General features: G+C 41.2%; 1 protein-coding gene across 1 annotated transcript in view; it reads right to left on the reverse strand.

Moving 5' to 3' along the window:
- Positions 1-9,087: 9,087 nt before the first annotated feature.
- phf24 (PHD finger protein 24) overlaps positions 9,088-14,349 on the reverse strand; it is a 45,784-nt gene continuing 40,522 nt past the window's right edge. The window contains exons 7-9 of the mRNA XM_084046624.1: positions 12,292-12,324; positions 10,628-10,702; positions 9,088-9,227 (exon numbers count right to left, since the gene is read on the reverse strand). Coding sequence (XP_083902750.1) covers positions 9,131-9,227; positions 10,628-10,702; positions 12,292-12,324 — 205 coding nt within the window. The 3' untranslated portion in view covers positions 9,088-9,130. The remainder of the gene's footprint in view (positions 9,228-10,627; positions 10,703-12,291; positions 12,325-14,349) is intronic.

The raw sequence follows: 14,349 nt of genomic DNA on the forward strand, positions 1-14,349 counted from the left end.
GTTAGATTTGAAAGAAACCATTGCTATCTGTTTGGTAAAATACAATTAAATAAATAAATAAAAGATTTCCACTCATCCAATCTGTAAACCTTGATGTAGGATTATATTTTGAACACTAGATGGAACTGTGGGTCAAGAAGAGCATTATTAGACTCTAGCTTTGTGGAAATAACTGTCTTGTATGGAACCAGGTTTAGAGATAACATGGTAGTCCTTTTGTTGACATGATTTATGTCATCTGAGTTCATTAAAAGCAAGCTCAAGACTAGATTATTTATGTATGTATTTATATGTTTGTTTGTTTGTTTGTTTGTTTGTTTGTTTGTTTGTTTGTTTGTTTGTTTGTTTGTTTGATTGTTTTTCAGAAACGACATCATTGCCATCTGGGTATTAATCTCACTAAATTAAATAGACAAGAGAGTTATTGTTTTTGTTTTCCACAGAGTTTATTATTTATTGTGTGGAGCAGGGTTTAAATGTTATAATTGATACACAATATTGCTACATTGATACACACAATTATTGATGAATATAACATTGATTGCACTCTCGATCCTGTTCCCTTCTTGTGTCCTCTCTCCTGACACCAACCTAGCTCATCCTTCAGTTCTCAAGAAAAGCCAGCTTTACATCACAATACTTTTGGAATGTCAGAGCTTCACTAAAACCTAATCTGAGTGAGGGCTAGCTTGTAGGACAACTCAAAGTCCCACAATGCCTGCTCACCCCTGCCTGGAGCACTAAATGAGAGGAGAGAACTAAAGTTGTAATTGGTTTAATTTACCACTTAAACCCTGTATGGTTGCCCTGGAGTTCCTCATGGCTCTATAGTTTTCTGTTATTGTGGGGAAAGCTTTTGCTGAAAATAACGTTGCAACGTTGCATGCAACGCGGTGTGTGCTTGTCGATCTGCTATTTTCTGCAAAAGCTTTCCCCACAATAAGGAAGCTGGGGTTTAAGTGGTTAATGGTTGGTTTATATTTTAATTATCATTACTGTTATTGAATTCACTATTATGTTAATTCTTACTTCAGTGGAGTGTTTAAGCACATCAACACGGTGGGGGCTGTGAGTGTGAGGCTTTAATTGGCTTTAACATAATGAAGATCCAATATGGATCGAAATGTCTACTTACTTTGAACTAATAAAGGAGGTCTGAATTTGGCTAAAAGTGCAGTTTCTGCTTGTTTAAAACTGTTAACACAGCACCATTGTAAACACTGTCCCTGCCCTGGACGTGTTCCTGAGTAACATCTGTGGATACAGATTCTGTGTCCAATGGTGGAAAAAACTTGTACTCAAGGTACTGCACTGTATTCAAGTACAACTCTGAGGTACTTTTACTACACTGGAGTATTTCCATTGTTGATACTTTATACTTCTACTCTACTATGTCTCAGAGGCAAATGTTCTACTTTTTACTCCACTATAAAATATTTGAAAATAGCCGACATACACGCTCAACAATGTGTTGCATCGCAACGTGTTGTGAGCTTGTAGATCGGCAATATTTTTGTATTAATTTATAATATTTACAATATTTCAAAGATATTTTGTTACCAGTGCTTTCGTACTTTTACTCAAGTTAAATTTTGAATAGAGGACTTTTACTTGTAACAGAGTAAAATTGTATGTTGTGGTAATGCTACTTTTACTTAAGAAAAAAAAGCAATCTGAGAACTTCTTCCACCACTGTCTACAAGCACTCCCTGCCAAAGGCAAACATTGTCATCCTCCCCCAGGCAGACTCATGATACAACCAGACTAAAGACGTTACATCATTACCCCACACATGAACAAAAGAGACAGAGAAGACACAGCGAACTGGCAAAGACTTGAGGCTGTGACACATTATAATGAGGACCTAGATGAAAACTTCCCTCCGAAGACACACACACGTGTGGTGGGGTTCTTTCTTGTGAACAGATGGGAGATTATTTGTCTCCGAACTACCTAAAAATTGGACAATTATTTACCGCAAGTCCATCATTATCAGGATTTCACCTACAGTGGCAGACCTCAGTAATGGTCATCCCCACAGTATGCCTGCAACATCACACTGAGCTTTGTATTATTTTTCCACATGGGGTGTGCACTGTGCAATTATAGTCAACAATGTTTTGTGGATGTTTTCACCTCTGGCCTTTTTGCCCTCCTATGAGGATTGTAGGTTACATTATTCCCATGAAATGCTCTTTTGAGAAAATGTGCACGCCTTAAGTGTTTTTTCCCCCCCCTTTCTTCTTCTGTGTATATCACCTGTTTATTTTATGTATTGTGGAAGAGAGCATTGAAAAGGTGCGTATTCACCAGACCATTTCCATATTCCATTTCATCAAATGAGTCCTGGAAATAAAAAGAAAGGGAACAAGTGATGTTATACGATTGCCCTGGAGCCAGATGGCTGTGTTTGGCTTATGCCGGCGACTGTGTGGGCTCCAAGTAAGGAGGTGGCCAGGTCGTCAGAGATGGGATGTGTCGTTGTATTTGTGTGGGTGGGTGTTGATTTTTGTAGGAGAGATGGAGCTTGCAGGTGTGGGTTGCTGGGATATTATTGCAGTGTCCTTAAAAACAGGAGGCAGAATAATGGGTACATAAAACTTCCATTAATATAAATGTTCTTTATTTAAGATGTAGTTTTTCTATCGCCATGTAAAGCGTCCTTGGGTCTCTTGAAAGGCGCTATATAAATGTAAGCTATTATCATTATTATTATTATTATTATTATTATTGTTATTATCATCATCATCTATCCATCTACCGGTATCTATCCGTCTGTCTGTGTCTCTGTGTCTGTCTGTGTGTCTGTGTGTCTGTGTGTCTGTCTGTCTGTCTGTCTGTCTGTCTGTCTGTCTATTTAACCAGATTGAGCCCAAACATATACACATGCACAGGTGCTAACTCCCAGCTGGCTTCTCCTGATAAAGACTTGTTGATTGATGTGCTGACAATCCATCATCACTCCATTACGGAGCCAGCCAGGCACCAGCCACTGCAGTCCACTTCTCTCACAGCCCTGCCATTGCCACTACTGGTTTACCAGCACTTTGGAGTTTTTATCCATCGCACTGCAGGTCTCCTCCCTGCCAGGATACTGAGCTCCCATCGGCAAGCAGCTGGCCTTGACATATTTTCAGTGGGACAAACCAGATGACCTTTATTGAGCTTCATTCAATCACCCATGGGGACATTATGACACACAAGCAGGGTTGCCAGATCTGCTTATTGTAATTTCCCCGCAAGATTTTATTTGAAAATAGCCGATCTACAAGCTCACAACGCGTCGCGATGCGACGCGTTGTGAGCTTGTAGATCGGCTATTTTCAAATAGCTGACGTATATGTTAAAGTGCCCATGTGGCCCATAGTTGCTTCTTTTGGGCTGGTTTTCCTAGACCTGGTTGCTTGTTTCTCTCACAGAATCTGGCAACACTGCACACAAGCTCACACTGTACCCTGATGCAACCAAGTGTGCTTGTATCCACTCAGACATGTATGCACAGGCAACACGTGCACACACACACACACACACACACACACACACACACACACACACACACACACACACACACACACACACACACACACACAACGAGTTGATCAGATTTGTAGTGTGTGTGTTTGCTCGTTTGTTTGCTTTTGTTTTTGTCTTGCACAGAAACTGTCTTTGTGACAAATCTGTTCCGTTTAAAGCACTTTATAAATAATCATGACTTGACTAGACATTATTCAATAATGACCCTGGTGTCCTTCGGTTGTTCTTTTGGTTTTTTGTTTTATTATAATGGTTGCAACTGCACCCCTGTTTTAGTGGAGATGCAGGCAAACTCAGCTGATTAATTAAACACCCCACTTGGACCAAAGCAGATTGCATCTGTCTTACTGAAAAATGCAATGATTTACAAGAGTAAAAGTAAAACAAAAATGCGTCTTACCTTATCAAGGCATTCAACTCCATGTTTAGTGCTGTTGTAATCAAGGATGATGTGGCTTCCTCTTACACATCTGCGGGAGTCGACTGAGGGTCAGTGCCTGTCAGTTTGGAACTAATCTTGCAAACCACTGGACTGATTACCATCAAATGTCTGCCAGACTGCCAGTAGGCCACAGGCATTCCACCACTACCTCAGATTATTTAAAAATAATTCACACATGTATTTTATAATTATTTGAAATATTTACATTTTATAATGGAAGTCATGGGGCTGTGTTCGGGCTGATTGAACCCTTGCATACATTTGGAGTCATACATTATAGATATGTCATAGAAGACTGACGTCATAGAGTGCTGATGTCTGAAGATGGCCAGATGAAGTCTGAGACCAACCTTGGAGCCACACCATTCCCATGCGGATCCCGAGATCCACATGAATCGATTTTTTCCCCTTGAGATTATACATTTTTCTTTTTGTTTCAGGGCTCTCTAATACTTTGTTTTGTATTGTATTTAATTGAAACAAAATGACATGGAAAAAACTAGATGAACTAGACAAGTGCTGGACAGCACTAGTCCAACACACTAGTGTTGGACAAGTGTCCAACATAGAACAGAACTCAAAGGGATATGGACACATTCAAATTTGCAAATTAATTGTGAGTGCCACTATTAATCAAAGCAGGCTCTCTTTGCCCTTGTAAATTCAACAAAATACTAAAAGTAAATCAAGGCGTTGCTACTGTAGGGAGAGTTGTTGGCAACAAGACTGGGAGAGCTGGACAGTATAGCGTCTGTTCGCCTTTCAAGTCACACTAGATTTCTAAGACGACTGACCAAAGGAGAGTGGTGGTGGCAAGGTTGCGGTTGGATGCCCTACTGTTTGTCCTGAAAGCCAATAGCATTACTGTAACAGCACAATGTTCTTTAGGCAGAGTTGCAGCTGCTCACTTACAGTAGGTTTGTCAAATCGAGCACCATGATGGCTTGAAATATTCACTGCTAACCTACCAACCACTTGTTCAGCACAAACCTAAGCTGTTTTATCTTGAACTGCAATTCCAATTATCTTGAACTTGTTCAGCACAAACATAAGCTGTTATATCTTGAACTGCAGTTCCAATTCGCTTACTGTAAGTGTACAGACATATCATCTTACATTTGCAACTTTACTTGCTGCCAAGCAACAGACCAGTGCCTCCTCATCAGACTGGTTGAATTCCTTGGGAAGAACTCCCATGTGCTCAACGAGTATGTGAGGTGTGCTTAAAAATGTACACCTTCATAATGCATTCAACAGGAGGCAACACACACACAATAAGCTCTCCCTAGCGTAGCTATACAAAACGATGCCAGGTTAGATGGAAAATATTATTTAAGTAGAGTAGAGAACTAATGAAAACCTGAGTCTTGTGTCAGGGAGTTGAGAGTGCCTGCGTGGGCAGAAGAAGCATGTCACCTACATACCGAGCAAATATTCACACAGGTGCCCTCAAACAGTCATCAGTGGAACTAGAACACAAGGGCATAGGACACAGACACAGACAGACAGACACAGACTATGCACACGCTCACACATACACACTCGCACACGCACACACACACACACGCACACACACACACACACACACACACACACACACACACACACACACACACACACACACACACACACACACACACACACACACACACACACACATTTTCGTATTAATTAATAGAAACAAGAAAAAAACAGATTACATCAGTGTATCTTAAGAATCTTCTTCTGGGGCCAGGTGGTGTAGAGGTAAAACATTTGGCCCTGGCGTGGCTGGGTGATGCAACGAAAGCAAATGGCAGTTATGGGCAGCAGGAGATTCTGTCCTTGGGTGACCTTTGTGTGTCCTGAACCATCTGGCCATCTGGCATATTAGGACAAATCCCGGTGGGCCGCTGAATCGTGGGCCAGTAGACCATGATCGATAATGTTTTACCCTCTGTCCAGTCCTGTCTGTGTCTTTACCCCACCTTTGTGACAGTGTCCGTAATTTGATGTGAACATGAGAGTGCTGTGCGCATGCTCTAATCACATCCAAGTAAACCGGGCTCACACTCCAGTAGTTTTGGGCCGATTCATCCCTGATTCAGTGCAACTTGTGCTTACGTCATGGGCTCCGTTGCCTAGCTACTCAGTCGCTCGCTACTGTGTTGCGGCTGTAAAATGGTGAATAAATTGACTTGATTGACTATCAGAATGTAATACATCTAGTGTGATAACATTTCAAAGGTCTAGAAGATCTTTAACAGCCATGGCAGTGTGGCTATGGTTTTCACCTCTGTGTGGTGTACACGATTGATCCCCCCATTGCGTTGATAAAATCTGTCCAGACATAGTGTCACAATCGTGCAAGATGCTGTCACAACACTGTGCAGTAGTTGAGATCACTATGAAGGCAGAGTTTGAAGACGGGTGTTAAATTGTGATATTATCAAACATAAATATCAAACATGTCAGAGAGTCTACTTTTCGCTGTAGGAAATGCCTGTACTTAATTCAGTAAAGTTAATTCATAATCACAAGCATGGATAAAACATATCCCCGCCGACAATGTGATGATACCAAAAACAGGCATGGATCCCCAACCAATCGCCCCCACCAAATCAAACCCTGAGTCCAGGGCTGAATGTCTTTCCCAGCACACACCTCTGCTATAGGCACAGTCTACTGGTTAGGCTGCCTGTTCAGCAAGGAGGGGGGGTATAAGAGATAGTGTTAAACTACACATCACACTCTCATGTTGTAACTCCTCTCTGTCAGGTGAAATGAAGAGGCTGATGAAGAGGCAGCATGTGGTAGTCTACACCCTCCCAAGGCCAGGGTTGGCAGTGACAGGCAAGCGCACATGGGCGAAATTGGCAATTACAAAGTTGTGAAGAAAGAGGAAAAAAAAGTAAAAGTAGTTTTCCAACCGATTAAGCAGCCTTTTGTGTGTGTGTGTGTGTGTGTGTGTGTGTGTGTGTGTGTGTGTGTGTGTGTGTGTGTGTGTGTGAGAGAGAGAGAGAGAGAGAGAGAGAGAGAGAGAGAGAGAGAGAGAGAGAGAGAGAGAGAGAGAGAGAGAGAGAGACTGTGTGCTAATTCATCACTTAAGTACCCAGGGTGACTGCTTGTGTAGATATACTTCAGCACTGAATCTTTTATATAACCTTGATCCAAATGAATCCAACAATCTCCATCACCCCCCCCCCCCCTCTCTCTCTCTCTCTCACTGTCACAAGATCATTTTACCCACACCGACTTGGTGTAAACCTGTGACGTCTAAAGTTGAGTTTGAGCTTGAGCTGTACTGAACAATGTACGTATGAATGTACGTATGACTGTATGTGTGAAGAAAGGTTTCTGTAAAAGAGCATCTTTTGCTCTGTTTAGTCAAGAGCTGGTTATTAATGATTTTGATAAACATTTGTGAGAGAGGCAATCAGAAGAGTCCTTCCCATCTCATACATTGAAGAGCCCTACAGCCAAGTGCTATTTGGATGTTGCGCTTGTTAGATAATTAGGCATTATCAAACAAAAATAATAATCATAAAAAAATACAAAAGCCATCCATAAAGACAGGTGAAGAGTGCATATGTCTGAGGGATACCTGTACAGTAAGTGGTGTTGCACATATTGAAAAGACACAGAAACACAAGATTCTCGAGAAGTAAATGCCATGCATTTATTTAATCACTGTCACATTCCTCAGACTATCATGGTTCAAGTCATACTTCATTCAAGTAACAGGACCCAGCATACTGTTGAACCTTCATTAAATGGCATAAACACTACATGAGACTGAGCTCCCTAAATCAAAGCTACTAGCTGTTTTCTGCAAGTTTCCAGTGATTTTTACGAAAGGGTACATTTCCATGTGTGATCAATGTACTTTTATGAAATGCTTCCAAAACAACTCCAAAGGAGTGTTTATGCAAAATTCATGGAGGCAAATTTGTGGACCACATTATCCTATTCTCTTCCAGTTCAATTATTTCTGGTGCTTACTTAGTTCTCACGGATAGTAGCCTAATAGTAACCATCTCTCATTTCTATGGTGCAAATAATGGCACTAGAACAGACGCAGATGATTCTGCTTTGTCAAAATGCAGCTCAAGGAGAGCACAATACAGAAAGAAAACATATTAAACGGCACTATATATACAAGTCAGTTATGGGGTTAGCTTTGATTTGAACATTTCGTCACAGTAAATGCTTCATAAGAGCAAAGCTAATCCTGACAAATGGGGTAAAACAGGATAGATCAGAGTAGAGGAATAAATACAGCCTTTTTAATGCATAATAATTTATTATTCATATTTGTATAGCAGGTCTTATATAATATGTACGCAGATAGCTTTCATTCCTGTTTGGTATATGTGCTGACAACGGCAGTTCCAGGGCTGACCTCCACCCATACTGTAAGTCAATTGACTCAAACAGTACAAACAATGACTTTTTAGTATGATTAACAATTTCACTGGCAAATGATGCAATCCCATAATAGAACGAGCCAATGAATGCTCGATGAAAGAGCAACATCCTTTCACACGCAACGAAATCACACCATTGCATCATCCATGGAAAGGTGCATTTGTGTAGCCGAAGAAACAGAGAGCATGATGTTTAGTGTGATAATCCTATAGGCTCTCGGATGGATATGTGCATGATCTGTGTATACTCAAAGCCTTCAAAGACAGCTTCAAACAGCAGCGAGTGGGAGGGGACGACCTACTTCCTTGACCAATACCTGCCGTCATCCTGAATCTCCCTCCTGTTATTTTCCCAGATGGAAATAATGTCACAATGTTGTCAGTCGAGGTGTCAGCCGATGGGGCGTTTTCATCAGTGTGCGGTGTCAGAATGACGCAGACGAGGAGAGTCTATCGATGGCTTGATCTGCTGTCTTGTGGTCGCACACTGCTCCACCCAGTCCGCTTAGTTCCTTCACTTACATCCTAACCATATATTTCCTAATTAGCTCTCTTCCACAGAATACAAGTGTGGCTCCTCTCTTCCCTCTCTCTCTCTCTCTCTCTCTCTCTCTCTCTCTCTCTCTCTCTCTCTCTCTCTCTCTCTCTCTCTCTCTCTCTCTCTCTCTCTCTCTCTCTCTCTCTCTCTCTCTCTCTCTCTCTCTCTCTCTCTCTCTCTCTACTGGGGTCCAGGGGACATCCTTGGGGACTATAGAGGTAGGCGGATGTGCAAGGCAAAACTGTTGGGCCGGGCAGCCACAATGTAGATGGCACTCTCCTTCAGAAATTCAGGCCAGCTCACCGACCTGATTGGCACAAGAGAGGGTCAAATGTTTTGGGTTGCTATGACAATGTCCTAAAATAGTTTTTAAAATGAATCATAGCTAAAGTATGTGTTTTGGTATGAGCTCCAGCTCTGATAATGGTAATAGTTAATTTCAATTTCTCACTTAAAGGGCAAGACCTCTTTGGTAGAGGTTTGGTTTGTGTAGTTACCTTGCCATGATGTAACTCCAAAGGTGGACAAGAAATAAAAAGAAATTTCTGCATTGATTAGAAATTGATAATTCAAAATATGCTCCCCATTGGCTTACATTGTACAGTAAAACAGCTCTCAAAGTCACTCTTTTAGCATGTAAACGAATGTAAATAAAGTCGATTCAGACAATATAGAACATCACCAAACCCAGTACTGTTTTCTTTTTTAATAAAAATGTTAACTTACTGTTGATTTAGATATTTTTATTAGAAAGAAAACCTGGACTGGATCGGCGGATCCGGAAGTTGAAATTTGTATAAAAAAAATAAACAGTACTGGGTTTGTTGATGTTCTATATTGTCCGAATCAGTTTAGTTTGTGTTCGTTTATGCGCTAAAAGAGTGACTTTGAGAGCTGTTTCACCGTACAATGTAAGTCAATGGGGAGCATATTCTTAATTATCAATTTCTAATTAATGGAGCAATTATTTTTAATTTCTTGTCCACCTTTGGAGTTACATCATGGCAAGGTAACTACCAAGGTAAATCACTTCAAATCTTTTAGGTGAAAATTATTATCAGCATAATGTGACAAAACCACAACAGATGCAGGTAGTGCACACACAAGTGCACATACACATATACATATGCATGCATGCATGCACACACACACACACACACACACACACACACACGCACACGCACACGCACACGCACACGCACACGCACACGCACACGCACGCACACCAAAAAAAAATGTTTATCTGTCTAGCACCTTCAGGGAGCTCAAGGATACACAATAGAAATAGAAAAAAACACCTGCAAAAACACAGATGAAAGGCAGCAAGAAAAATAATCGGTGAAAATCAGGATGAAACAACACAAGCACAGACATTAAACAAGTTACAACAAAGCTATAACTCAACAACAGCCATACGACTTACTGTAGGTTTACAAAGTGAAAGCCTCATCATGAAGGGTGTGATGTTTGGATCTTGGAACACACAGTAATCCTAACCCTGACTCCAACCTGAATCTTTTACTAGCTGTAACGTTAGCTCTAAAAATCCTTCTCAGCTATGAAAACAAACCTTTCCCTCAAGGTGACCAGACAGGAAATGTCCCCAGAATGTCCCCTATCCTGGATAAACACACACGCACGCACTCACGCACGCACACATCTGCACACACAAGTACACAAGAACAAAATAACGAGAAGTAAACAAACCTGTCATCGGACTTGCTCCGTTCACTGCCAGAGCTGGCTGGGCTGCTGTCAGAGATAGGGCCCACATGACTTATGCTGCATGAGGAGATAGATAGACAGGCGAAGACACGCTCAGTGTTATTTACTGCCAGCGTAAATGAAAGACATCAGGGCGCCGCCATTGCTCTGAAATGTGATTTATGACAGCACTGGGAGGTCAGGTACAGATATAGAGCGAAAAAAAGGAAAGAAAACGGTGTCTTAACGCATTAAGAACGGGAACGCATACTGTGTCATTTTCAGATTTCTTTGGCTATTCAAAAAATAGCAGATCTACAAGCTCATAGCGCGGCACCGAGTGCCACGCTATGAGCTTGTAGATCTGCAAAAAAAATGTAATCTTGAAAATTTGTGCACATTTTTTAATAGATATTTTTTTAAGCGAACATTTGTAAAATATTTTGTTCCAGGGACCTCCAGAAGCAACGATTTGTCATTTGAGTTACAAATGTTCTATTTTTTATTTTTTATATTTGCACACAAAGCTATGAGCTTGTTTATCTGATATGGAATAGCCAAAGAAATCTAAAATAACACATGATGCTCCTCCCGGGCCTTAATGGGTTAATGGTTGTCTCTCAGACTGCATGCAGGCCATAAATATTTCATCACTCACTGCTAAAGTTAGGGTGTTGGGTAGAGACTCTGAGAATGACAAGTCTTTGAAAAGAAAAGATCCTTGTCATTCTTGTCACACACCGACCAGTGTTAAGTTGGCAGGGTGATAAATAACCTCTATGAAAGAGCTGTAAAACCAAAGAGAACCAAAGGGAGAAGTTTTCCCTCACTCTATTTCCATCTTTAATGAGTAGATTAGGATGCATGCTCTGCCAGGCCAAGGGGGCCCTGAAACGCCCTTGCACCTACTTGGCCCCGGTGTCCTCTTAACCCATTCGATCCGGGAACGCATCTGTGTCATTTTAGATTTTGAGCTATAGCCATTATTTTATACTTATTTTAAAATGAGCAGATATGCAAGCTCATAGCGCGGCACAGAGTGCCACGCTATGAGCTTTTAGATCTGCTATTTATTCATTTTTTAATGGTGAAAATTTGTGCAAATCTTTAAATATATATATATTTTTAAAGCCAACATTTGTAACTCAAATCTTTGCTTCTGGGGGGGTCCCTGGAACTAAATATTTTGAGATGGGGGTCGGCGGCCAAATACATATCATTTTGGGGGTCCTTGACATGGACTGGTTTCTGAAAAACGTATGTTGCTATATTATAGCAACATAAGTTTTTCAGAAACCAGTTAGGATTTAGAAGACATTTGTAGATGCGTTACCGAATGGAATGGGTTAAGCTCAGGACAGCTTCTCCAAGGAGAACAAAAGCCTTTCTTTTGATCAATCTAATAAGAGGCCAGACTGTACCTCGTTCGAGGCTCAAAATACAAAAAAGAAATAATCATATGAAGGGCTCTCAGTGTACACATTGCATTCTGCTGATTAAACTCAATCCATTTATGCATGCTGTCTTTATCTTTTTTTCCAGCGACGGAAAACGGAAAAGGGTCGCTGTAGTCTGACAAATGCCGCAGATGGGCTGCACGAGCGCTTGTGGGTGTTCAAGTGAGGAACGTCATAAACAGTCGACATGCAATGCTGAGTCACACTCACCCAAAGTTCATAGGAGAGCACAGTCCAATGAGTCTGGGGTGTGGAATGCCGCATGGAAAGGTGAGCAATGTAATGGTAGGGTAAGCAAAACAGGTAACATGAAATAGAGTGCTGAAGTCTGACGTCAAAGACCATGCCCTCTGGGTCATGGCAGTGTTTTTTTCACTTTCAAAATCACATAGACTTATTACTTTACATCACGTCATATAAGAAAATTAACTAATGATTTTACTCATAATGGTTATGAAGCATAAACTGATGGTTTATCCAAAGAATAAGCAAATAAAGGGCCGCCTACAAATAGACCACAATTATCAGGCTTATAACGACACATATCACCCATTACACATGCGGCCATCTCCCGGCGCCACCGCGCGCAAAATCAGTGCCATGTCATGGTGCATTAGATCTTTCTTTCTGGAGAATAGCGTTGTCAGTTCTCAGTTGTTTCATCAAGCAAACTAAATAATAAAAACACACACTCAAATTAATGAATGAATGAAAGGAATCAGGAATATTTTGATGGAGTGTGTCATGCTTCAGTGGGGACAGTAACACTACTTCAGGGTACCGCCACAGAATTAAGTCATTTTTCTCCAAGCATCAAATATAACTAAATATCATAAACGGAGACACAGAGCCATCTCCCTGACAGAATCGCCAGACTAATTTTTATGACATGGTATGATGTGATTTTAAAAACATCTAAGGGATTGTGAATGGGGGAAAACACTTCCGTGACCCAGGGGACGTGAGTTTGACATCAGGACTCAAGTTCTCTATCGTAACACGTACATGCCCACACACACAAACAAGCAATTTCTAGCTAATTAAAGGAGGATGAAACCCTGGGCTAATTTTGTAGTTTGTTTTCCATTAGTAAAATACAGCAGGGAAAACAGCAGTCTGCATAAGACTGATGGGTTTCTGCTCAACAAGGCGGCAGAACGCAGCACTCTTTACAGCATCTCTAGAACGCTCTCTTTCTCGTTTGACTGAGACAGACGTGTACTTGAGGTCACGTGATCACGCACTGCAGCTCACGCTCCAGCTGACTCTAATCATGCACAGTTCATTAGAGTCTAATCAGCTCTGCCTGTTTCAGTCAAACCCATAGTACGCTGTGATGTAAGCAACACAGCTGCAGCTAATCAAATTAATAATAGGTGTGTTAGATTTACATGTGTCATAGCCAAATTCCAACACCTTAATTTCTGCCTCCTCCTCTCCGCCACACTCCGTCCTACAAGGTGACCCGGATATTGTTCTTGTCACAAATTGACAAATTGTTTTTGCTTTTGGAGGAGCTGAGAGCGAGGAGAGATTGGAGCGATGATCAGCGAGGATAGATCAAGTGTATCCTTCAGCGACTTTCAAGTGATCCTTTGCGGAAGTGTTAAGTGACTATCTGTTTTGTTATGCAGCGGACCACCTCCTCAGGCTATGGGATCCAAAAGCCACACTTTATTGCAGACTTCAAACGGATGATTTAGAGCAGACGAAACGTTTGATCTGCTCGAATTGTAATTGTGAACGTAAACATAATGCTGTGTGTGTGTGTGTGTGTGTGTGTGTGTGTGTGTGTGTGTGTGTGTGTGTGTGTGTGTGTGTGTGTGTGTGTGTGTGTGTGTGTGTGTGTGTGTGTGTGTGTGTGTGTGTGTGTGTGTGTGTGTGTGTGTGTGTGTGTGTGTGTGTGTAATTACATGGTTAAAATGTGCGTGTGTGTGTGTGGACGGTCTGAGAGTTAAAGTTGACACTTGATCAAACTGGAAGAGATAGGCCTATGCGCTATCTCTGAATAACAGCGATCAAAGCTGCAGTTGTCAGTTGCACGTTTAGACTATTAGGTTTGTAGTTTGTTGTACACAATCTTTATTTTTATGAATAAAACTTAGCCTAAAGTGATGTACACTTGCATATTCAATCAATCAGTAATGGTTTCATTCATCTTATTTTACACGTGTTTGTTGTGAGAGAATGCATGTCAAACCGCTAAATTCCTAAGCATCTTAGAGAGGTATATAACATCTAATACAGCATGACACAGAGGAGGCGAGG

This window comes from Gymnoscopelus microlampas (genome assembly GCF_963454915.1).
Source record: "Gymnoscopelus microlampas genome assembly, chromosome: 21".
Taxonomy (NCBI): domain Eukaryota; kingdom Metazoa; phylum Chordata; class Actinopteri; order Myctophiformes; family Myctophidae; genus Gymnoscopelus; species Gymnoscopelus microlampas.